Here is a 26,991-nt window from a genome sequence, read left to right as displayed (position 1 = left end):
TTATATCACACTACAGGGCACTTCTATCACTGCTTGCCATTTCATGTCAACAACCCAAAGTCTAGATCAATTGCTCCAGATGTTACTCCGTGACAGTGTGATGCTTATGAAAGTAGTAGAAAGACACACTTACTTCAAAAACTTTAAGACCGTGGTGCAAGGGGCAATGAAACCGGTATGGAACTGAATCTGGAATATCTGGGTGTTTGTTACCTGCAAACACACCATAATTTAAACACAATGTTGAACATCCATTGTATTAGGTTATAACACATTGTTATTGTTGAAGATTAACAACCATTCAGCAACTAATTAATTTTACTCAGCCTAGATCTTGCCCAAACTTTCCCACGCTAAACTGGTAGAGCATGTAGCTCGACTTGTGGAGTACAACACTTGCAATGCCAATGTCATGAGTTTGTTTCCCAGGGAGCACACAAAATGATAAAATGTACACCTTGATTGCACTGTTGCTTTGGATAAAAGTGTCTGCTGAATGCATTAATGTTGAATGAAATGTAATCACGCCCATTTTTTTACACTCTGCAGAAGCTGGTACAGTTAAGTATTGGTCTCCTACCTTGGCCTGTAGTGCATGTGAGCGCATATGATAGACAGAAATCACCACATCTCCTTGGACACTCACTCCCACAGGAAAGACCACTTTGCCCTCCTGAAACCTGTGTTCCCTGTGATCAAAGACAAGAGGAGCAACATGCGTAAAGAGATCCTCAAAATTGTTTCACTTAGACCAGAATTAATTTCCTTGCTGGTCCAGGCTGGACTATGCTGGTTTGGTGCTAGTCTGACTGGTAGACCAGTGCCAGACAAACAAAAATTGCTTGTCAACCAGTGTTGTTGACCAGCAGATAATAAGACACTAGACAGCCTACCTCATCCTTTCGTACTCCTGAGCTGTAGAAAATATCTTGGTTTCGCCAATAAGTACGTCACAAAAAGGCCGACAGCCACTGCGCTGTTTGTTGAAGCAAGGAACAGGACTCATTGTGACAGCTTTAATGACTAGTGGTTTGGAGTGTGGTACTGTGGGCTTCTCTGAGACCATACTGCACACATAACCTATGTACCTGAATAATCAAACACACACACACACAAGCATAATTGGCTGTTAGTGTTTTTTTCTCCATTGGAAATACCTTGTTTGATGGTTTATTAGAGACATACTGTATGTTTTGATGAAAAAATGAGGTTTCATTCCTTCCATTTACAACCCTCGTGAAGAGAAATGAACATTTCAAAACTGCCTAGAAATAAAAAGTACATGAAATAAAAAAGGTACAAAAGGCTTACAAAAGCTTTGTATCTACTGAACTGGGCAACTTCATATTGAAGATTTGTTCATCATATACCATTATTGTTAAATTAAATTCTATTTATTTGTATAACACTGTCCACAATGCATATTGCTACAAATCAGTTTCGCAAAGAACAATACCTTACAAACCCCCAATTAGCAAGCCAAAGAAGACAATGGCAAGGAAAAACTGTGGCAAGGGGTCATTCAGACCGAACGCATTCTAAAAAAGTGTCTCGAGACGTGGTCTTTTAAACTTGACACTGCACCTAAAAAATGCATCAGTCACTGACATTCATTTAGAGCATATTTACACAAAATAATTGAAAAATAGAGCATATGGACCCAAAAACACACTCGGTATGAACAGCCCCTTAGATGTTAAAGTAGATGAGGAAGAAACCTCATCTACTCAACATACATTTTTTTTACATAGCATAAATACATGCTAATTTGACCACAATGTGAATTCTAAGTGCAAACAGAAAGCAGGCATTGTATGAAAGACACTGGTTGGGCATTAATAGCAGTCAGCAACATTTGTTTTAATTTTTTTATCAAAGCTACACTTTTCAGAGCTGCAAGTTGATTGGTTGTACCTCCGGTGTGAGGGCCACAGGCCAGATCCAGGCCTCTTGGCACTGAGAAGCTGCATGGCTGGCACTGGGTTGGCAAAGAGGTGGCAGAAACAGAACATGGCACAGACCAGTACACCTGAAGGAGCTCTGCCATCCTAATAGGGAGGCAAAATAAGCATGTTTTAGGACAGATTTGGATAATACATCACATAAAAAAGAATGATAAAGTAATTAAGTTATATGATCTGCAAAACAAAACAAACTGTAAATATCAACAATTAAACACTTTTAAGATTTATAGCTAAAGGGTTTCAAAAAAGGCCAATTTCACATGTCTAGTTTTAATTACAGTTAGCTGCCAATGTCCGGATTTTCTTTTTTTTTTTTTTGTGAGCTTATTCACATTTGAAATACGTATTTCTACATTAAATCAATATTAAAGGTGCACTTAGTAATTTTTTCTCATTTAAAAAGTTTTACTTCTAAAGAAATGAATTGCAATTTTGAAACCAATGTCTAAAATCATGACCACTTAAATGAGATGAAGACAGTCATATCAGTAACATTATAAAAGCTGTTTTATTCTAAATGGAGAGGGTCCCCTCACAGGGGATGCCATGTTAGAATCACATGACCAGCCGGATACTACTCGCTTAATCTCAGTAACACTTTCACTCAGGGATTTAATTAATCCTGGCTGGCTGTGAATAGTGAATCCCTACAATGGCATCTGTAACTGAAAACTATTGAGTTTGAATGATGCTGCATCCATGCCCCTAGGTGTCAAAGTAAGTCCAAGACAAGGTGAACAAAAACTTACTGAGTGCACCTTTAACCTGCAGAAAGGCAGAAACTTTCTCGGCAGAGTAAATAGAAACGGATTAAAATGTAAATAATCTAATTTAACAGTCAAGGCTAAAAAAGAACAAGACTAAAGGCTTCTGTTAACTCTCCATGAGCTCAATTAAATGCTTGTTTGTTCTTTTAGTGAGGCTTGGACTTTTCATAAAAATCACCATTTTCTGTGCATGACTTTTATTTATAAATTGGACAAACTGTAAAAAAGCCTTAAAGAATATTATAAGTGATAATTGACAGTAAATAGAATGATATGAAAAAGAGTAAGTAATAAATGAGACTATGGAGTGAGTTACGCCCTCATACCGAGCATGTGATCACACACACATTCTTGGGGTTTTGCTTGAGCCAGTTGTACATGTTCTTACACACAGCAAACAGGTTGTGTAGACTCGGGGCCTGTCTGGAAGGCCAGTTACATTCAGAAACCTACAGATGAACAAGAAGAAAAATTAGGAGACAATAACTGAGAGGCAGAAGATTACAAAGAGGAATGAGACAGAAAAAGAGAAAGTACAGAGTAAGTGTAAAACAAGGAAAAACTAAATTAAAAAGAAACATCGAAACTGATTCAAAGAGATGAAGGAGATGGATAACCATGGATCAAATTTAACAAAGAAAACCACAATCGCAGGCATATTTATGTAAATTGTACAACAATAGTATGTCAAAACTTTGAGATAACAGAGACAACAATATCTCTACAACAGCAGGAGATCCATATATGAACAGCACTTCAAAAACCATTCAAACCATTAATACATAATAATATAAATATTTTATTTATAATAAAGCCAAACCTCCAGTGTAAAATTATGACAGGGTTTTTCCTGGGTTAGAAATGGTCTTCAGTGGTGACTGAAGTATACTGTCATCCATATGCTCAAAGTTGGTTTATTACATAATTGCATATAATTAATATGTAACAATTACTTCATTGTATTTCATGTTTAGATTGGATAAAGAGTTATTTTTCCCCATCTAAGTATATGGAACCTTTTGAATTCAACGAGAAGCATATTTAGCGCGTATAAAGCACAGAACATGAGATAAATATCATAAAAATATTTGGCAGCCCAAAATTTCGCTTGGGTGGAGGCAGAAAAATTTTCAATGCTGGAAAAGCCCTAATGGTGCTTGCTATGGCAATAAGCAAAATAAAAGATTTGAACAAACCCCTAACCCTTAGTACTGAACTTCAGTGTGTCCTAAGGGCATAAATGACTGCTCAAATCATACTTGTTGAAGAGAGCTTCAACTATTACTTTTTTTAAGCAACCATACTTATGATTTTCACCTGCTGGGTAATAAAACAGGCAAAAATATATAAGCAACCACATAGAACACCATAGCAACTGCATTGCAATATCTTACCACTCAGAACTCCCTAGCGTTGTAACAAAGAATTTTGCAAGTGCAAGTACAACTTACATTGGCTTGTTAAAAACTTTTAAAGGGGTCATGTCTTGAGGAATAAAATTTTCCTTGATATTGACATACAAGAGGTCATTCAACTATAAAACATACTGTAAATTTCAGAACTGAAAACTTAATCCTCAATGCAATAAAAGCATTTACTAAAACCAAGCAGCAAAAACACCTCGCTCTCTACTTCTGTGAACTTCCTACGTCACTAGGGGCATTATTTCATGACTGCCTCAACAGCAACAACAGCAACGCCTACTTTAAATCATCGCACCTTTGATGCTCAGTTCGTAAACAGAGAGAGAGAGAGAGAGAGAGAGAGAGAGAGAGAGCTAGCAGGACAGACAGGCCAAGTGTGGCCTACTAACTATTCCTGAACACCAAATAAAAAAATATTTTTTGTATATAAACATGCACTAGACAGACGTCTTTGACCATTGTCATGCATCTCGATCCGCTTTTAAAAGATACAGTGTCAAGTTACAGCTCTGAAAAGGAGACCTCATTATGTTTTTATTCAGCTTGTAATGATGTGCAGAATGATGAGTCAAGAGTACAGGATCTAAACGCTGCAGATTAAATAAAAAATGCAAAACAAACAAAGGAAACAAGAAACAAAATAAACTGAAATCCACACACTACAGCCTGAAAGGAAAACAATTGACAATGAATACTGGGGAACATGCGGACCAAACACACAGAGAACCAACGACGAAACGAGGGACACCCTACACCAATGAACACAAGGACCAACGAACAAAGACAACGAAAAAGAACCACAAAACCCATAAACCAACAAAAGACAAGGAAACAATGCGGCGACCTCCGGTGGTCGCCAGGACAAACACCACACAGCTGTGCTGTATCTTACTGTTTTGAGCACAAGCATGTCCTGGACGTGTTCTTGCGCCCATCTGTATTATTTGTAATTGTTGGTGAATGAAAACATGCATAAGATGGACACCTTTGACCGTTTTGTTGTGTTTTGGCGATGTGCGCATAAGTGCAGGACAGGTCAGGATGATACTGTACATGTGCGCCTCTTGTTTCACTGTTATTTTGGACTATGTATGTGTGGTTTTTTCAGCTCATATCAGCGTGGTATAATGTTATGGAGCTTGTTCGTTCTCTTCCGACTGAGATTCAAATATGGCTGTATTCGAGAGGCTGCACGATGTTAGCCAATCATAACCGTGGGTGTTTATGTTGAAGTTTAAATGAGGCGCTGAGGCCAAAACCGAGCGTTTCAGACAGAGGACCAGAGACAGGGTGCAAAATGATCATATATTACTAAATTAATTGCTAACATTTTCAGTGGACCTTAGGGAACATAATAAAATGTATTTAAAAAAAGAATATGTCATGACACCTTTAACTACAACAAGAAACAAACTATAAGCTGAAAATACAGTTTTTGAGTCATGCAGCTAATCTTTGGAGTTATTTAATTACATAGAAAAAAATATGTCCAATATCTAATGAAAGGAGACCAGATGAGTCCCCAAAGGCACCAGTATAATTTCTGGTCAGAAATAAGTATGCTACACTGATGTTTTAGAATGTGTTTCAAAATATGTTCATGCACCACCCAGAAACCTTGCACTAGGTTTGCAAGGTGAACTGAAAGTATGTTCAGTCAGGAAATCAAGTTGATTACACTCACTCTGTTGGAGAACTTGGCCCCCCGATAGTTCCTCTGTGACAGGTTAAAAACAGTGTAGTGATCGGCATGTCGTGTGTCCAGAAAGGAGCGGATATCCTCTGTGTGGTTCCTGTAGCCCATCTCCACTACCTCAGCAGGATATGACATCACTGACAAAATGAGAGGTGAGTGGAAACAGACCATTTGGATCCTGAAAACTCTTTCCAACAAGATTGCCCTTACAAAAATGAACTGCAGTTTTTTTAACTGTGGTACAAGTGTGGTAAATTGGACACAGTATTACTGTAGTATTGAAAACTGCAGGAATACTGCATCCAAATTATCACACTTGTACTGCAGTTCTACTGTTGTTCTCTAGAACGAGGCTCTCCAACACTTAATACATTTGCTGTTCTTCCATAAATTCTTCAAAACTTGACCAGTGACTACAAACACAATGCAGGTTATTAGCAATCAGCAATTTATTGACATTCAAGTGTTTATAGCTTTTAAAGACATACCTGGCCATTAAGACACCTGAGCTTTAGCAATTCAATATTTTAACTGAATAATACTTTATAAAAGTATAAAATAAACATGAAAAAATTGGCAATGTACAAATGTATAAACATGTATGAACATGTTAAACAATGTATGTGTTCACTATATCAGCACTGCAGTTAAAAGGCATTGTAAGTGCAGTACAGTACAGCATTATTGTACTACACAAAATTGCACTTTTTACTGCATAGATTAGCAGTAAAGCCTGGTTTATACTTGACTCAGCCTATTGATAGCGAGGGTTCACACACACAAAGTGATGTCATCACGGCTGTCGCCTGGCCTTCGCAAAGGACGTGCACATGCCAATTTTTGTAACTTTTCATGCAGTGCGTGTGCAGTGCTTCAATCTGATTGGACGAATTTGAGGAAAGGGGCAGGGATGATGTGCCTGTGCTTTTGAGGCAAATATATATGAAATATATAAATATATATATATATATATATATATATTGTTTTATTATTATTATTATTATTATTATTATTATGTGGTTTTTTTGTGTGTTTAAATGTAAAGTTAATACAAATATTTTTTTTTTTTCTTGACTGGCTCTAAAATATAAAACTAGTATCTTAATGGTAAACTTAAGTGCTTCAGTGAAGCCACAGACAGACAGTGTAAATATCCTACTAGTGGTTGTGTTTTTGTTTTGTTCACCTCTTTCATATGAGTAGTGAATACAACTATTATTGTAATGCCTAGGCAAATGTAAAGTTCAGCAAATAACTTCTTCACTGCTGTTTCTTGCTGGATTAGCTGATATTTTTGTCTCCACTGCCAACTGTCGATTGGAGAGAAGTACAACTGCTGTGTGAGTCACGTATAAATGCCTTGGACCGCTGAGCTGCACGAACAGAATGTGCTTCAGTGCCAGGCAAAAGTATAAACAAGGCTTGATACAGCAATCAGACTGCAGTTTTGGGTGTGACCAACCTATCAGTGCTTTTTAGTGCATGTAGCAGAAACACAAACAAAACGTTTGTAGTGATGAACTCCATTAAAACTCCAATTAAAACAGACTGACTGCTTAATTACAGTTTAAATGGAGAGTATGTGGGGACACATGTGTCCATGCATGTGTGATACAGTATATGTAAATCTATGCATGTGTAAAACAGTAATTACACTAACAAAAAGTACCATGAAAATACCATTGTCTTTTGGCATGCACCAAGGTAGTACAGTGGTATTTTTTAAGTACTTGGAGTACCTTGTATATATACTATAGTAAATGAAGATGATTATAAGTCCATATTATAGGCTATATCAAAGTACCATGGTTATGCCACAGTACTTTTTCTCAGTGTATTAGGCAATGTTTACTCACCGATAATACGTGAGGTGATGTAGGCAATGTCCAGTTCTCCTTTTGTATACCTAAATTACACACAAGAGCACATACACTCAATATTGACAGCATAACATACATTCATATTCACACATTCGTAAAGTTGTTTATTTTTTATTTCACTGAATTATTCTGATATCTTTAAAGGGATAGTTAACCAACCGTATGTTGAACCAAATAAGTATGAATGTCTTTATTCTGTGGAACACAAAGGGAAATGTTAGGCAGAATGTTAGGGACTTATCATTCACTTTCATTGCATGGAAAAAATGAAAAGGCAGTGGGTGACTGAGGCTGTCAGTGGCAGAAAGTTTGTTCTGGAACAACATGAGGGGGAGTAAATGATGAAAGAATTTTCATTGTTGGGTAAACAATCCCTTTAATAGAAAATTATATTTAAACACAAGATTACATTATATTAAAGTCAAAACCTATTTCAACTAAATAGGTATTTAGTTAAAGATGTGATTAAAGTATAATTACAAATATAATTGTGTATTATTTATATGTATATATACTTGTACATCTATATTCATGTATTTGTGTTACAGTAAACTGGGCACGAGTCATCTAACCCATAGACATAGTGGACCACATTACACCCACATTAGATCACCTGCGTAATCTGCTGAGTGTGAAAACCCTCTAATAAGAACATATGTAAACAAGCTACTATTCTAAGCGTCTGTGCAAGAGGTGAATGAAACACACTAGTAGTAGTAGTGTGTGTGTGTGTGTGTGTGTGTGTGTGTGTGTGTGTGTGTGTGTGTGTGTTTGTGTGTGTGTGCGAGAGAGAGGCACATAGAGGTACAGTATATGAAATAGAGTTATGTTACTTTTTTGAAACTTGAAAAATTCCTGTTTAGTGTGCTTCATATCAATATTTTGGATAACACTTTACATTAAGGTTCTATATGGTAATATTAGTTAATACATTATGTATCATGAACTAATAATAAACAATATTTTTTACAGCATTTATTAATCTTTGTTAATGTTCATTTATAAATATACTATTGTTTATTGTTTGTTCATAATGCATTAACTGATATAAACATACACAACTTTTAATATTAAAATTGTATATTAGTATATGAAGAAATGAACATGAATAAATGTTTATTCATGTTAACTATTGTGTTAACTAAATGTTAAAAAAAAACAACCTTATTGTAAGGAGTTAGCACATTTAGCTAATTTAGTGCCTGGTTGCCTAACTTTAGTTTTGCTAGAATGATTTGTGCTCCATAAAGCGTTCTAACTTAAGAACAACATAGTTTGTCAGTAACGTGGTCGACCTAATCTGCCTCTGGGTCTATCAGGGGTAAAATCCAACATTACATAAGAGCTCCAGACTATATCTACCCATCAGAGTCTAAATGCTTTCAGCTGAGAAATAAATGCACATGAATAGTTATCACCTGTATCACCACAGTATCCTCTGGATAACAAGCAAGCTGAGTTACATAAAGCACAACAGTGACTAAGAATAAATAGGGGCTTCCTGCCGTACAGTAGCTTGCTGTTGCAGGCACAATGTAATGATGAGTGTGAAGGTTATGGAGGTTTGTGTTGTGTCATTAAAGGAATATTCCGGGTTCAGTGCAAGTTAAGTTCATTCGATTGCATTTTTGGCATAATGTTAATTTCCACAAATATTAATTTAGACTTTTTCCTTCTCATCTTTCTTCTTTTTTTTTTAAACAAGCAGTGATGATGGGCCCAAGCACCTTAGGTCCATTTCCACCCGGTGGCTTTCAGAAAACGATGCAAGGTGGATACATGCATTTGTCATTTTACATTATTCTAAACAATTTGGAAGCAATTTGGGTAAATATAAGAGGACTATTTTAAAGTCTGTTGTAAGAGTCACACTTCCTGGTGCCAGGTGGTGGCGCTTTGACCGTGACCCAAAATTTTCACATCCATGTGATTAGCCCCCAAGACTTAACATAAATCTCAATTTTGATCTAAATCACACATTGCACACAGAAGATGAGACACTTTTGGTTTCCCATTTTTTGCCATTAATGCCTCGCCATGGCAACACAGTTCGATATATCAAAAATCTGTTCACAATTTAACATCTTCAATGTCTTGGCATAATATTTTCTAAATGTGGTGACAGTCTCATGAATCCACTAGAAGCATTTAAAATTTCAGAGACTGCAATATTCAAAAAATCCAAAATAGATGACTTCTTGTTGGGCAGAGCTAATAACTACAATTATGAAAGTTGTCTGGCTTGATGAGAACTATATATATATATATATATATGTACCAATTTTGGTGACTGTAGGTGAAAATGGGGGTGCTACAAAGGCCGTCTTACTCACCTATTTTAAAGGGGTGCTACAGAGAACCCCCTACACGCCCATGAGTGAACCTTTGCCCAGCCCTAATGGCCAAAGACTCTGATGTGTGTGAAAAATTTCATTACATTTTAAGCATGCCAAGTGCCTCAAAAACACCCAAATATAGGAAGAAAGGAATAAGAACAATTAATCGCAACACTTTAAGATATCAAATATTCCTTTATAATTTTACATCAGCAGTGTCTTGACATTATTCTAAAGAATTTTGCAGCAATTCATGTAAAAACAAGAGGGCTATTTCAAAGTCTGTTAAAAGTGCAATACTTCCTTCTGCCAGTTGGTGGTGCTATTGCAGTGACCCATAATAGCTGCATTAATGTGCTCAGTCCCCATTACCAAACATAAAGCTGAATTTATCAAAATCACACAATGCAAACAGAAGATATAAGGCACTTCTTGTTTTCCATTTTTCACCATAAATGTATTGCTTTGCCATGGCAACAACATTTAAATATCAAAAATCCTTCGCAATTTAGCATCTACAATGTCTTGGCATGATGTTGCACAAATTTGGTGCCGTTTACATCAATCCCCTATGAGGAGTATTTAAAAATTCAGAGCCTGCGATTTTCAGAAAATCCAAAATTGCCAACTTCCTGATGGGCGGAGCTAATGACTGTGAGTATGAAAGTTGTTCAGCTTGATGAGAACTACAGTTGAAGTCAGACATTTACATACACCTTAGCCAAATACATTTAAACTCAGTTTTTCACAATTCCTGACATTTAATCTTAGAAAACTTTCCCTGTCTTAGGTCAGTCAGGGTGTGTTTACACATGGCAGGTTTGGTTCGATTAAAACAAACTCTGGTGCGATTGCTCTGTTAGTGCGGTTCATTTGAACAAGTGTGAACACTGCCATCCGAACCTTGGTACACACAAAAAAAAAAAAAAAAAGCCAAACAAGCGGACCGAGACTGCCTGAATAGTGGGTCTCAGTCCGCTTCCAAACGAACTCTGGTGCGGTTCGATTGATATATGAATGCAACATGGACCAAAGATGTCTAAACGGACCAAAAAGGAAGTCATTTGCCTAATACTGACCTCAATCATACCTGGTTCTTCTCATCATAGGAGCTATGTTGCCCATTATAGTTCGGTACAGGCATCGGAATCGCTGTCAGCCGTCCTTGCAACATATCTTCGTTTGTGTGTGCAATGGAGGAATTGACTCCTTTATACATTTTATTAGCTCTTCGTTTGTTCTCAGCTGGTAAAAATAGCACCATATATACATATACAAATCCAACGAGTGCATTTAGCCCAGCAGCCAGCATTGTTTTGGATGTTCGGCAAGTTCAGTCGCAAAATATACGTCATAAAAGCTGTCCACTCAGGTTGTGACTTTTTCCTGATGCCTTTTGTTTAGTATCTTTAGGTTCAGTGTTAAAAATGCCAGTGTGAACGCTAAGCGAAACAGGACTAAATGTATCATTTTCTTTTTTGGTCCGGACCAAGAGGACCGAACTACAAATGTGAACACACCCTTAGGATCACTACTTTATTTTAAGAATGTGAAATGTCAGAATAATAGTAGAGAAAATTACTTACAGTGCATCTGGAAAGTATTCACAGCTCTTCACTTTTTCCACATTTTGTTATGTTACAGCCTTATTCCAAAATGGATTAAATTCATTATTTTCCTCAAAATTCTACAAACAATACCCCATAATGACAATGTGAAATAAGTTTGTTTGAAATCTTTGCAAATTTATTAAAAATAAAAAACGGAAAAAAAAAAAAAAATCACATGTACATAAGTATTCACAGCCTTTGCTCAATACTTTGTTGAAGCATCTTTGGCACCAATTACAGCCTCAAGTCTTTTTGAGTATGATGCTACAAGCTTGGCACACCTATTTTTGGGCAGTTTCATCCATTCTTCTTTGCAGGACCTCTCAAGCTCCATCAGGTTGGATGGGGAGCGTCGGTGCACAGCCATTTTCAGATGTCTCCAGAGATGTTCAATCGGGTTTAAGTCTGGGCTCTGGCTGGGCCACTCAAGGACATTCACAGAGTTGTCCCGGAGCCACTCCTTTGTTATCTTGGCTGTGTGCTTAGGGTCGTTGTCCTGTTGGAAGATGAACCTTCGCCCCAGTCTGTGGTCCAGAGCGCTCTGGAGCAGGTTTTCATCAAGGATGTCTCTGTACATTGCTGCATTCATATTTCCCTCGATCCTGACTAGTCTCCCAGTTCCTGCCGCTGAAAAACATCCCCACAGCATGATGCTGCCACCACCATGCTTCACTGTAGGGATGGTATTGGCCAGGTGATGAGCGGTGCCTGGTTTCCTCCAGACATGACGCTTGCCATTAAGGCCAAAGAGTTCAATCTTTGTTTCTTACGGTCTGAGAGTCCTTCAGGTGCCTTTTGGCAAACTCCAGGCGGGCTGTCATGTGCCTTTTACTGAGGAGTGGCTTCTGTCTGGCCACTCTACCATACAGTCCTGATTGGTGGAGTACTGCAGAGATGGTTGTTCTTCTGGAAGGTTCTCCTCTCTCCACAGAGAAATGCTGGAGCTCTGTCAGAGTGACCATCAGGTTCTTGGTCACCTCCCTGACTAAGGCCCTTCTCCCCCAATCGCTCAGTTTGGCCGGGCGGCCAGCTCTAGGAAGAGTCCTGGTGGTTCCAAACTTCTTCCATTTACAGATGATGGAGGCCACTGTGCTCATTGGGACCTTCAATGCTGCAGAAATGTTTCTGTACCCTTCCCCAGATCTGTGCCTCAATACAATCCTGTCTCAGAGGTCTACAGACAATTCCTTGGACTTCAAGGCTTGGTTTGTGCTCTGACATGCACTGTTAACTGTGGGACCTTATACAGACAGGTGTGTGCCTTTCCAAATCATGTCAAATCAACTGAATTTACCACAGGTGGACTCCAATCAAGTTGTAGAAACATCTCAGGGATGATCAGTGGAAACAGGATGCACCTGAGCTCAATTTTGAGTGTCATGGCAAAGGCTGTGAATACTTATGTACATGTGATTTTTTTTTCGTTTTTAATTTTTTATAAATTTGCAAAGATTTCAAACAAACTTCTTTCACGTTGTCATTATGGGGTATTGTTTGTAGAATTTTGAGGAAAATAATGAATTTAATCCATTTTGGAATAAGGCTGTAACATAACAAAATGAAGCGCTATGAATACTTTCCGGATGCACTGTATTTAAGTTTTGCTTCTTTCATCACATTCCCAGTGGGTCAGAAGTTTACATACACTGTTAGTATTTGATAGCATCACCTTTAAATTGTTTAACTTGGGTCAAACATTTTGGGTAGCCTTCCACAAGCTTCTCAAAATAAGTTGCTGGAATTTTGGCCCATTCCTTCAGACTGAACTGGTGTTACTTAGTCAGGTTTGTAGGCCTCCTTGCTTGCACACTCTTTTTCAGTTCTGCCCACAAATTTTCTATTGGATTGAGATCAGGGCTTTGTGTTGGCCACTCCAATACCTTGACTTTGTTGTCCTCAAGCCATTTGCCACAACTTTGGAGGAATGCTTGGAGGGGGTCATTGTCCATTTGGAAGACCCATTTGCGACCAAGCTTTAACTTCCTGGCTGATGTCTTGAGTTATTGCTTCAGTATATCCACATAATTTCCCCTCATGATGCCATCTATTTTGTGATGTGCACCAGTCCTCCTGCAGCAAAGCACCCCCACAACATGATGCTGCCACCCCCATGCTTCATGGTTGGGATGGTGTTTTTCAGTTTGCAAGCCTCACCCTTTTTCCTCCAAAAGGAAAAAGGGTGAGGTGCACATTGCACCTCACCCTTTGTCCCCATTGTCCCCATGTGCACTTGCAAACTGTAGACTGACTTTTTTGGAACAGTGGTTTCTTCCTTGCTGAGCAGCCTTTCAGGTTATGTCAATATAGGACATGTTTTACTGTGGATATAGATACTTGTCTACCTGTTTCCTCCAGCATCTTCACAAGGTCCTTTTGCTGTTATTCTGGGATTGATCTGCGCTTTTCGCACCAAACTACTTCATCTCTAGGATACAGAATGCGTCTCCTTCCTGAGCGGTATGATGGCTGTGTGGTCCCATGGTGTTTATACTTGTGTACTATTGTTTGTACAGATGAACGTGGTACCTTCAGGCATTTGAAATTGCTTCCAAGGATAAACCAGACTTGTGGAGGTCCACAATTTTTTTTTTCTGAGGTCTTGGCTGATTTCTTTTTATTTTCCCATGATGTCAAGCAAAGAAGCACTGAGTTTGAAGGTAGGCCTTAATATACATCCACAGGTTCACAGATACACTCTAATTGAAGGTGTGCCTGCTAATTGGCTAATTGTCTAAAGGCTTGACATAATTTTCTGGAATTTTCCAAGCTGCTTAAAGGTACAGTTAACTTTAAAGTCAATTAAAAGTGAAACAATCTGTCTGTAAACAATTGTTGGAATAATTACTTGAGTCATGCACAAAGTAGATATCCTAAACGACTTGCCAAAACAATAGTTTGCTAATATGAAATCTGTGGAGTGGTTACAAAATGAGTTTTAATGACTTCAACCTAAGTGTAGGTAAACTTCTGACTTCAACTGTATATATATATATATATACCAATTTTGGTGACTTTAGGTGAAAATGAGGGTGCTACAGAGACCCCTTACATGCCCATTTTCAAGGGTCACTACAGAGTCCCCCCCTGCACGCCCCCATGCAACTTTGCCCAGCCCTAATAGCCGACGACTCTGATGTGATTGATGATTTTCAAGAGTTTTCACACATTAAGTAACCCAAAAGTACCGAAAACCTTGAAAAGAAGAAGAAGCACACTTTCAGTGCTTGGGCCCTAATGAAAAATCTGGGCTCCAGTGAGGCACTCAAAATGGAAGTGAATGGGGCCAATCCGTAAACATTAAAATACTCACTGTTTCAAAAGTATAGCCAGAAGTCGTAAACAATATGCATGTTAACATGATTTTAGTGTGGTAAAACCGCTTACTAACCTTTTCTGTGTAAAGTTATAGCCAATTTTACAACTTCGTAAAATGAGGCCTCATTTTAACCTCGATTTTTGCTTTTTTTTTTCAAGAAGATGAGGGATGATTTAAAATACTTTTTTGTGCTGCATCCATAGCAATAGGTGTCAATATGAAATGTCATGACGCCATAAGGTATGGTCACAAGACATGAAAGAGCCAATGAGGTCTGATGTTATTGACGATGTTGCCATATTTGATTTGGGCAATGCATATAACTTGCTTAATGGTTTGATTTGAGAGTTATTTACATCTGTTCATCTTACAAATTGATCGTATGCCTTTGGAGGACTTGAAATATGAAGCATGTGTTGCATGGACTACTTATGACACTTTTGGGAGCTTATTTAAGCTTTAAAGGCATAGTTCAACCAAAAATGACAATTCTCTTATAATTTACTCACCCTCATGCCATCCCACATGTGTATGACTTTCTTTCTTCTGCTGAACATTTTTAGAAGAATACCTCAGCTCTGTAGGTCCATGTAATGCAAGTGAATGGTGACCAGAACTTTGAAGGTCCAAAAAGTGTATAAAGGCAGCATAAAAATAATCCCTATGACTCCAGTATTTAATATATATCTTCAGCAGCAATATGATAGGTGTGGGTGAGAAACAGATCAATATTTAAGTCCTTGTTTTACTATAAATTCTCCTCCTTGCCCAGTACGTGGCAATATGCATGAAGAATGCGAACTGGCAAAAACAAAAGTAGAAGAATGTGCAAGTGAAAGTGGAGATTTATAGTAAAAAAGAATTTAAATATTTGATTTGTTGATCTGTCTGGAGTCTTATGGATTAATTTTATGCTTCCTTCATATGCTTTTTTGGACCTTCAAAGTTCTGGCCACATTCACTTACATTGTATGGACTTACAGAGCTAAGATATTTTTCTAAAAATATTTGTTTGTGTTCAACAAAAGAAAAAAAAAGTCATACACATCTGGGATGGCATGAGGGTGAGTAAATGATGAGAGAACTTTAATGTTAGGGTGTACTATCCCTTTAAAGTGAGTCACTATCAACTGCCATTGTATGGAAATCAGTGATCACGAGATTCTTTAAAATATCTAATTTTGTGTCCAACACGAGGGCAAGTAAATTGTGACAGAATTTTCATTTTTGGGTCAACAATTTCATTAAGTCCAAGACCACTATGTAGCAGTCAAAGCAACAAACAATTAATTATTTGGTGCAATGGGTTAGGGTTAATTTTAAGGCTAAAATTAGGCTAATGAACTAGCTAGCATATCAAAGGATACTGAGAAAGAGGAAATAACATGCCTATACTAAAACTAGCTCAAACACACCTAAACAGAGTAATTACATTTAAGACTCCTGATGTAGTAGTAGTTGACATATTCGTTACACAAAACTGGGTCACCAAGAACTCTATTAAAAGACCTTGACCGTGTTTGTTTTAAAGTGCAGTCTTACACATACAAAAATATAAACTTACACACATACACACAAAAACAAACTCAAGCACAAATTCAAGATTAGGACTTACGTGGCCACTTGATTCATAACCTTGGTCGAGGTGTCTTTGATGGTGTCTTTTAAGTTGTCCTTGATGTTGCTGAAGAACTTTCCTGCGCCTCCTTTTACCATATCCAGAAGTCCCCCTCCATAGTTCCCATCCATATCTGGAGATGGAGGGCCTTCAAATGATCAGAATTTCAAATCTTACAACACACATGCACACAGGTACCACAAACACACGTCAACTCCTACATATTAGGCATGCTTATACAATGGATGCAAAATCCAAAACACTGTGCATCTAAATAACACTACATGCTTATAAAAACACAGGGAATCAATAAGGTAGATGCTGCAGCAGTCACTCTGATCACTGAGGGAACTCAAGGTCAATTGTATGTGCTGATCAGTTACTATACACTCAAAGGCAAAGCTGGTCCACAAACTGCTCCTCTACACCAGAAAGCCTCAGATGCATTGTAATGAAACATAGGAAGCATTTCTACATCAGCTCATTAATCTTAATTGCTAAGTAGATACAGTTGAAGTCAGAAGTTTACATACACCTTAGCCAAATACATTTAAACTCAGTTTTTCACAGTTCCTGACATTTAATCATAGAAAACATTTCCTGTCTTAGGTCAGTTGGGATCACTACTTTATTTTAAGAATGTGAAATATCAGAATAATAGTTGAGAGAATGATTGATTTCAGCTTTTATTTCTTTCATCACATTCCCAGTGGGTCAGAAGTTTACATACACTTTATTAGTATTTGGTAGCATTGCCTTTAAATTGTTTAACTTGGGTCAAACATTTTGGGTAGCCTTTCACAAGCTTCTCACATTAAGTTGCTGGAATTTTGGCCCTTTCCTCCAGACGGAACTGGTGTAACTGAATCAGGTTTGTAGGCCTCCTTTCTTGCACATGCTTTTTCAGTTCTGCCCACAAATTTTCTATCAGATTGAGATCAGGGCTTTGTGTTGGCCACTCCAATACCTTGACTTTGTTGTCCTTAAGCCATTTGCCACAACTTTGGAGGAATGCTTGGAGGGGTCACTGTCCATTTGGAGGACCCATTTGTGACTGAGCTTTAACTTCCTGGTTGATGTCTTGAGATGTTGCTTCAATATATCCACATAATTTTCCTTCCTCATGATGCCATCTATTTTGTGAAATGCACCAGTCCCTCCTGCAGCAAAGCACCCCCACAACATGATGCTGCCACCCCAATGCTTTACGGCTGGGATGGTGTTGTTCGGCTTGCAAGCCTCACCATTTTTCCTCCAAACATAACGATGGTCATTATGGCCAAACAGTTAAATTTTTGTTTCATCAGACCAGAGGACATATCTCCAAAAATCTTTATCCCCATGTGCACTTGCAAACTGTAGTCTGGCTTTTTTATGGCAGTTTTGGAGCAGCGGCTTCTTCCTTGCTGAGCAGCCTTTCAGGTTATTTCGATATAGGACTTGTTTTACTGTGGATATAGATACTTGTCTACCTGTTTCCTCCAGCATCTTCACAAGGTCCTTTACTGTTGATTTGGGATTGATTTGCTCTTTTCGCACCAAGCTACGTTCATCTCTAGGAGACAGAATGTGTCTCCTTCCTGAGCGATATGATGGCTGCGTGGTCCCATGGTGTTTATACTTGCGTACTATTGTTGTAAAGATGAACGTGGTACCTTTGGGCATTTGGAAATTGCTCCCAAAGATGAACCAGACTTGTGGAGGTCCATAAAATTTTTCTGAGGTCTTGGCTGATTTCTTTTGATTTTCCTATGATGTCAAGCAAAGAGGTACTGAGTTCAAAGGTAGGCCTTAAAATACTTCCACAGGTACACCTCCAGTTAGCCAATTAGCCAATCAGAAGCTAATTGGCCAATTGCCTAAAGGCTTGACATCATTTTCTGGACTTTTCCAAGCTGCTTAAAGGCACAGTTAACTTATGTAAACTGTATGTAAACTTCTGACCCACTGGAATTGTGATATAGTCAATTAAAAGTGAAACAATCTGTCTGTAAACAATTGTTGGAAAAATTGCTTGTGTCATGCACAAAGTAGATGTCCTTAATGATTTGCCAGAACTATAGTTTGCTAATATGAAATCTGTGGAGTTGTTAAAAAATTAGTTTTAATGACTTCAACCTAAGTGTATGCAAACTTCTGATTTCAAATGTACATCACAAGCCAAAGATGTTGGTTTAATGTGCATTTAGATGGTGGACGTTGAAAAGCGTAGGGAGAAGCAGAGGCAATGAAACTGTAACGTTGTTGCTGGCACTGGCAATGACAAAGACAATGACGATGACGATGACGTAAAGAACCCAAGTGCAAATTTATTCAAATCGTGATGTCCATAAACCCTAACTACAAACGTAAATAAAACATAAACTTGACTTGACATAAACTTGACCTCTCAACCAAAGTTACATACAAACAGTACCTGACAATGGACCATGGAAAACATGAGGGTTAACTACATGACATGGGAGAACACATGACAAGGATAACCAATAAACACAAAGAACTCTAAACAAGATAACAAGACAATCAACCAATGAAAACAAGACACATGAACATGGAGGGAAACATGAAATCACATGACAAGGGAACCACATGACATGAAACAGGAACTAGAATTTAAAAATAAAAGACATGAAATACATGAACCAACAAAATACACATGACAGAAACAGACTGGGGAAAACAAAAGAATGAAAGGGAGAAATGGTGGAAATATTCAGCATCTAGGGCCGTATTTAAAAAAAAAAAAAAAATCCTATTTTAAGGCCACGTCCACATTAATACGTTTTTGGTTGAAAACACATCCCTACGTAGTAGCATTTTCAAAATGCTTTTCATCCACACGGAAACATGCAAAATCGATCACTGACATTTGTGGCTTTCGCAGTTGATGTCATTTTATTGTTTTGAGTTTAATAAACTTAAATTTAACTGAGCATGGGATTTCTATTTCCCAGTATGCTTTTCATGGCATTAGACAGGGATAGTAAATGTTAAAATTAAGTGTTATACAATGTGTCTTTGTGCAAGATGAATGTAAAGGGGGATACTTGTTAGTGTTTAATGTTTATTTAGAAGACTTTCTGTTATGTTAAAGTTGTTGGAGCTTACCATTATGTTGAATAGTGGAGCTTGAGCTTAGGTTGAGGATAGGTACAATTTATGATTATTCTGCAGTATATTTCTTTACTCGTTGAGCAATTGCTATGCTAATCAAACCATAGTATTTTCAATTAGCATGCATTCAGCATGCTAGCATTCAATGAACTAGCTAATTCTAGTTAGTTAGGTTTCCTCTTGAAGTATTTAAGTTGAGCTTACATGAAAATTTTAAGTTTAGCCAAAGTTAAGTACCTTTAAAATGTTTGAGTTAGCTTACTCAATATTTTTTCAAGTTACGAGCAATTAACACGCATGTGCAGTACAAAATCGGAAATTTCTATTAAAGGGATAGTTCACCCAAAAATGAAAATTCTCTCATTGTTAACTCACCCTCATGCCGTCCCATTTGTGTATGACTTTCTGTCTTCTGCTGATCACAAATGAAGATTTTAGAAGAATATCTCAGCTCTGTAGGATTCTGTAGGTCCAGGCAAGTGAATGGGTACCAACATTTGTAAACTCCAAAATGCACAAAATGGCAGAATAAAGTAATCCATACAACTACAGTTGTTAAATCTATATCTTCAGACAACATTATGATAAGTGTGGATAAAAAATAGATCAATATTTACGTTTTTCCCTAAAATTCTCCTCCCTGCCCAGAAGGTGGCAATATGCATGAAGAATGCAAATCTTCTCAGTATATGGATTAAACCACTGGAGTCTAATGGATTACTTTTATGCTGCCTTTATGTCCTTTTGGAGCTTAAAAACTTTGGTACCGAATCACTTGCATTGTGAGGACCTACAGAGCTGAAATATTCTTCTAAAAATCTTTGTTTGTGTTCAGCAGAAGAAAGTCATACACATCTGGGATGGCATTAGGGTGAGTAAATGATGAGAGAATTAACATTTTTGGGTGAACTATCACTTTAACTTAAACTTGGGAGTTTATGAACTCAAATAAAATGATGTAACTGATTGCCTAAATTTTTTAAGTTCTGTTCAGTCCATGTTACAAAAACAGATAAGATAGGATTCTAGAGATAAGATGTTTTTGTAATACAGTCCCTGATGTGTCTATATAGGTGTTTATATGTCCACCAAACTGGACCACACCCAAATTAAAAGTCTGACTCAGCCACCTTCCACTCAGCTGAGCTGCAGATTTCACCTCTTCTACACACACACTCAGAAAAACGAGACACTAATTTTCATCAGAAATCGGCTCCAGTAGTGGGCGGTCAACCAATATCATGCATCAACATTCTAATACTGTAGGACACACATCCTACCAATGTTAGTGTGAGTCACACCAGAGGAAATCATCCCACAGTCACTCAACTACAGCTCCTGAGCTAGACAGTATATGGACTATATTATATATGGGAAGAGAAAACACTCTGCAACCTGTTTTAGATCAGTAATCTTGTGAGATTATAAATATTAATGTCTCATATAATATAATATAATATAATATAATATAATATAGCTAGAGCTGTCAAAGTCAACACGTTGATGCATGCAATTATTTAAAAAAGTTTAACGCGTACATTTTTCTTAATCACGATTAATGCATTTACCATTATTAAAGCATAAACAAGCATAAACACTGGGCGGAATAGAGCAGAACCTTTGCGATATGTCCGCCCAGAGTCATTTCACTGGTGCACACACCACAAACTCACACACAACAGCTGTCTGCCTCCCACTTGTTGCTAGCAGAACAGGGTGGCCTGGCATCGCTCTAATAGTAGGCCGGCCAGAGAGTGGGCTTCCTGTCGGACTTACCGACAATAGAGGAGCTCTATATTGAGTGAGCAAATTCACAGGAGGTCTAGCTGACTTCAAAGTCCAAGGCTGCCCCTCTCACAGAGCACAGGGTCTCTGAACTCTTACTAATGTCCCTTTAATCACACAAAAAGCCCAAATGTCACTTGTATGTGTCAGAGAGGGACAGCTAGAGAAAGAGAGAGAGAGAGAGAGAGAGAGAGAGAGAGAGAGAGAGACAGAGAGAGAGAGAGGGCTGTTCTGACCACAAAGATCAGATCAGTAGATTTGTAAAATAAAGGCATGGCTCTCTAACACATTTCCTCTTTTAAATTTTAATTTTCACATTCTCCCTGTCTTTTGTTCTTTTCATCCAGCACCTTTGAGTCACAGAGAGCAGCTCTGAGATGTGCAGCCTCTTGTGTGTTTATGTGTGTATGACTGTGTGCTTGTGTGTCTTGTTACAACAAGACCCAACTGGCTTTTCAATTATAGATCACCTACAGGCCAGAACAAAGCTAATGCTTTTCAACCAAAATGCTCAAAAACTACTGAATAATGAATAATTATGAAACTAAATGAATACTGGTTTGATTAAGGTCAGTATTTTCACTAAAATTAAAATTTCTCTCTAAATTCACAGTGACTAGATTGCAAGTGAGTCCTTTACTTCATGGCAACTGCACAGAAGCAACAGCAGAATCCACAACCCAGCTTTTCCGACACTTTCACATTGTACAAACTGAAAAATGTCTGGTCTTGCCTCATTTTAAAAACTATTCCTGATATAGTTAATTCAGAAAATTCAGAAGTTAGGATCAGTAGACTTACAGTTTATACACTTAATTTAGACACTATAGTATATGGTCTTTGAAGGAAAGATTGGGGCTCTGAGAAGACCCTAAAGTTAAAATGACACACATAGTGGGTTATTTCTTTATATCCTGAACCTGACACTAGCGCTTCCTCACACCCCTCTGTCTCAGACCTGAAAGCCAACTCTCATCCCAGACCACTGCAGTACAACAGCAGCAATCTCACTAAACAGAAAGACAAGTGAACACTGTCTTAGATATTGCTATCCCAGTCCATGTGAAACTGCATGCAAGAAAGCCAATTACATGCAAGGCCAAGGCAAACTCCATGCATGGCAACTGGGGCTAGTAAAAATGGCATTTATACACAATATAGTCAAAGTAGTATCTGTGGCTTTCTAATGCGCCAGAACTCTGACTTTGGTCAATTATCATGACACAGCACATAAACAGGCGACATGAAAGACATGCGTCCGGCGGACACCGGCTACAAATATTTCAATAGCAACCTAGAATAATGAAATACAACCAAAACGACATAAAAACAGACACCAAACACACGTTTTGTGGTTGTTTCATGCGTATAAAACCAAGCGGTTGGCTTGCGTGCGCCATCCCACCGTCGACATACCTGAGCTGTCCATGGTGCTGTAGTCGTCCTGTCGCGCCGGGCCTGTCTTAGCGCTGCCGAGGGTTACTGTCGTCAAACCGCCGCCGCCGCCGCTTCTTCCCCCGATGCAGAAGTCTCCGCTGCTATCGACCAGCTGCAAAGATTCGTAGCCATCATAACTGCTCTTTTTCTTGTAGCCACCTAGCAGGCTCATGAGCACAATTGGGAATCACATAGACGTACAAAAATGACGGATTCAAAACACTAGTGGAATGCACATGTTTTGTTAGACTGTGCGGAGGGTGGAAATAATGTAGTTTTCAGCAAGACTACCCCGCATACGCCCGCTAGCTGCAGGAGAGAAGAGGGTGGTGTGTCATCAAGCGCCGCATTTGCTAGTCAGCCAATCAATGCGGCCAGTTCTGATCTGACTCTTCAGCCTGAATCCACATTCATATCTTTGAAAAAAGTGCTAGTTTTATACCCGATTATTTTAATAAGTATATTATAGATTTATTCTTAATAAAAAGCCTAAGTAAATATTATATATTGAATTAAATGTATTTATTTAATTATTATTAATAATAGTATTGTAATAATGATGATTTAAATTAATATTTTATAATACTTTAGTTAGTATTATAATATAATAATTATTTATTTATTATTAGTTTTTATTATTTATATATAGATAGATGTATTTATATATATAATTTTTATAATTTTATATATATATACTGTATATACTTATAAAAATTATATATAACATATATATATATAATAACAATTATAATAAATAAATAGATTATTGTTATATTATTATAATACTAATTAAATTGTTATAAAATATTAATTTAAATTATTATTTAAAAAAAATTCTAAACCATTTTTATTTGTGATATCATGACAATTCAGCACATTTTAAACCCAAACTCTCATTATATCTTATATCTCAGTATAGTTTTATTACAAATAAATAATAAAAATTATACATGTTTATATATATATATATATATCTACTCCGATCAGCCACAACATTAAAACCACCTGCCTAATATTGTGTAGGTCCCCCTCATGCTGCCAAAACAGTGCCAACCCGCATCTCAGAATAGCATTCTGAGATGCTGTTCTTCTCACCACATTTGTACAGAGTGGTTATCTGACTTACCTTAGACTTTGTCAGTTCGAACTAGTCTGTCCATTCTCTGTTGACCTCTCTCATCAACAAGGCGTTTCCATTCGCAGAACTGCCACTAACTATATTTACCATGTTCAAATAGGCTAAACATTTGTAAAAAATAAATAAATAAATAAATAACAACAACAACAACCCATTTATAAAGATTGAAGTATTTAAGACTTCAAAATACAATCAAAATGTGTCTCTCTTGTCCAATAAAGAAAATAAACTACTTGAATGGCTGATCCATGGATCGCAGTACAAAATAAACATCTTTGTTATTGTTTGGGCTTTGCATTGTTTTCTTTATATAAGTCTCTCACAGTTTATAGTCTATGAGTAACCTTGATATAGTGTTCAGTGCTTTGCCAGTGAAAGTGCAAGACTTCCTTTTTGGATGATTTATCTGTAATTGAGCTACTTGATGCTTCCCTTCATGACCCCATTGCTTGGCAGCCACTGGGACAGCATTCTTTCTCATAAGAAAGCTGGATCCTGGGTAACCCTTTGAGAAAAGTAAAACTGAGAACACAGCATGTAGGAAGTGTCACAGAGAGAAAGGTTCTGGTTGCTGTCTACCATTAATTATCAATTTAACGCTAACTTGGATTCATTTCTTTATATTCATTGTTATAAAGACAAGCAATAAAACCAACCTTGGGTCAGCTGGAGGACATCAGTGTACACTACACACACAAAGTTTTAAAGAAATAATCTTATGAAATTGCCTGAATCCCACTTAAATAGTACCATTTGAATGCAAGGAGCTCAAGAGAATGTCAATATAGTTATTCCAGAATATACAATGAAAAGCATTTGGATAAGATTTTTTGAAAGGAAACACCTCAACCAGCAACAACAATGCTTGTATATCAGGCTATGTTAAATATGCTATAAAGTCATCTTTACAACAGCTTTTAGCAAAAGGCCTAGGGCTTGCCTGTTAATGTTACACTCCACAAAGAGGTTAGTTTTTAACACATCTTGTGATCATTTTCAAAGCCTGTTACTCATAATCACTCATGTCTCATAATCGAACCAACAGGCAATGCAGATAGGTCTTTATGATAAATGTCATTGCACAATTCTTGTAAACAGTATTGTAGAAACAGATCTAATGGTTTATAACGACTTGTGCATATCTGTGTTGTGGCATTGATTGAAAACTACACTGATTAAACTATCACTATTTACAAAGCTGACATGTCTGATGACATTCAGACCTCAGTGTATCTGTTAATATGTTGGCTGAATGAATTGGTCTTGGATTCATGGGTGGGTTTGGATTAATTGTTAACATAATAAGAACAGCTTAAGTTTTGGTGGCTTGCTTCAAGACTAATGGTAGTTACTTAGCCAGTGTGGTATTGGTGTTTTTGGACATTTTACAGTGTTGTTAACCTGATTGCTCCATGCAGTTAGAAGGCTAATATATACAACAGTCTACCTAAAAAGTTATAACTGATGTTGGTTCATATTGGTTAAGGGTCCGTTCTCTCTGAACGCGTTTTGTGCTGTTTTGGTGTCACGAGACGTTTGTTCTGTTTTATTCGTTGTTGCGCAAGAATAGGTTCGGTTTGAACGACCCTCAAATTCAGCTGAATTATATTTGACGTGGTCATCAGTCACGAGTAGCCAAATATTACAACGTACAGTCGCCAGTCTCGACTGCGAAGGCATACAATGTTGCTTCCATGGAAACAGAGGCAGGGCGCGCGCCCTTCCGCTCAGCTCTATAATGATGCAAGAGGATTTCCCTTCACATTTTATACCGTCATAAACGGACCATGTGCTTAACACAGGTAACATATTAAATGCAATAAAACCAATACACAGCTCTCTGTTTCATATACATTCATCTCAAGAGAGAAACATGGATCAGATGAAGTAACGCCATTTTCGACATCATGCATCTTTTATAAACATTTCTGTTTTTATATATATATATATATATATATATATATATATATATATATATATATAATAAAAATAATGGTATGATCAGTAAGCCTGATGACTGCACCCACCCCCTATGCATCAGACTAGAAATGCGTCCGAACAGCTGATCTGTTTTGCTACTCGTGACTCATGTACTGTCGCTTATTCCTTCCTGAGAACAGGCCCATCGGTGTGTAAAAATGTCCAAAAGCGATTTTCCGCATCAGTAATGTTGGCATTATGAACAAATTGAGCAGGACATTAAAAAAACAACCTCACCTATGTTACTGTCTCCAACGCAATGCTTAGAAATGCAGACAGATCAATGCAGAAATCCAGCCTCGCGATTCACGTGACATCACGGTAGACACGACGGTTTATGTAATATTAACATTTCAGTGCGAAAGCTCGAAGGTGTCTTATTCAATGCTGTACAGTATAACAACCGTTATTATTAAATGTGTTATTAAATTTAAAGGAAACACAATCAGGAATTCCTTCCTACCTTTTGATGCACTGTCTCACATTCTCCGGTGCCCCAGCTGATCTCAGAAATGCTGACCTTTCATTTGTCATTCACTGCCTGTCAAAGGTCAGATTGGCGCGTGTCCCAGCGAATGGTGCTCCGTTTCGAACAAACGCACGAGCTCAAACGTGATGTAGAGCTACATCATCATCATCATCATCATCGAATCAGTGCCTTCACACAAGCCAAACCCACAACAGACCACCAACCAATTTCACTTGACCTAGATCAGCAAACAGAGAAAGTAAATGACTGTTTTTTTTTTTTTTTTTACATCTTTATTTTTAAACTGTCCCATATCTCTACTACTGTAAATATGCATGAACTGTCCAAATATAGGAAATCACAGAATGGATTGTGGAAATGGACTCCCTTAATCTATCGCTGATTAACTTGTTACAGCTGTATTTCAGTGACATTAAGGATGTCTCTGAAATAGTCT

At 37.6% G+C, this 26,991-nt stretch overlaps 1 protein-coding gene across 6 annotated transcripts in view; it reads right to left on the bottom strand.

The window, feature by feature from the left end:
- Positions 1-26,639, bottom strand: part of dnajc6 (DnaJ (Hsp40) homolog, subfamily C, member 6) — a 51,005-nt gene extending 24,366 nt beyond the window's left edge. For 2 of the 6 annotated variants that reach the window (XM_051707156.1, XM_051707158.1), the window contains exons 1-9: positions 22,927-23,377; positions 16,609-16,759; positions 7,708-7,757; positions 5,840-5,988; positions 3,058-3,180; positions 1,915-2,048; positions 894-1,088; positions 581-689; positions 134-213 (exon numbers count right to left, since the gene is read on the bottom strand). In XM_051707156.1, the coding sequence (XP_051563116.1) occupies positions 134-213; positions 581-689; positions 894-1,088; positions 1,915-2,048; positions 3,058-3,180; positions 5,840-5,988; positions 7,708-7,757; positions 16,609-16,759; positions 22,927-23,119 (1,184 nt within the window). In that variant the 5' untranslated portion in view covers positions 23,120-23,377. Of the gene's footprint in view, positions 1-133; positions 214-580; positions 690-893; positions 1,089-1,914; positions 2,049-3,057; positions 3,181-5,839; positions 5,989-7,707; positions 7,758-16,608; positions 16,760-22,926; positions 23,378-26,302; positions 26,493-26,528 lie in introns of those variants that run through there. The other 4 variants (XM_051707157.1, XM_051707159.1, XM_051707161.1 and 1 more) reach the window with 3 other exon arrangements.
- Positions 26,640-26,991: the final 352 nt, after the last annotated feature.

The sequence above is a fragment of the Myxocyprinus asiaticus genome, chromosome 9 (assembly GCF_019703515.2).
Source record: "Myxocyprinus asiaticus isolate MX2 ecotype Aquarium Trade chromosome 9, UBuf_Myxa_2, whole genome shotgun sequence".
NCBI lineage: Eukaryota > Metazoa > Chordata > Actinopteri > Cypriniformes > Catostomidae > Myxocyprinus > Myxocyprinus asiaticus.
Note: the sequence above shows the minus strand (reverse complement) of the source record. Positions and strands in the feature narration are given on the sequence as shown.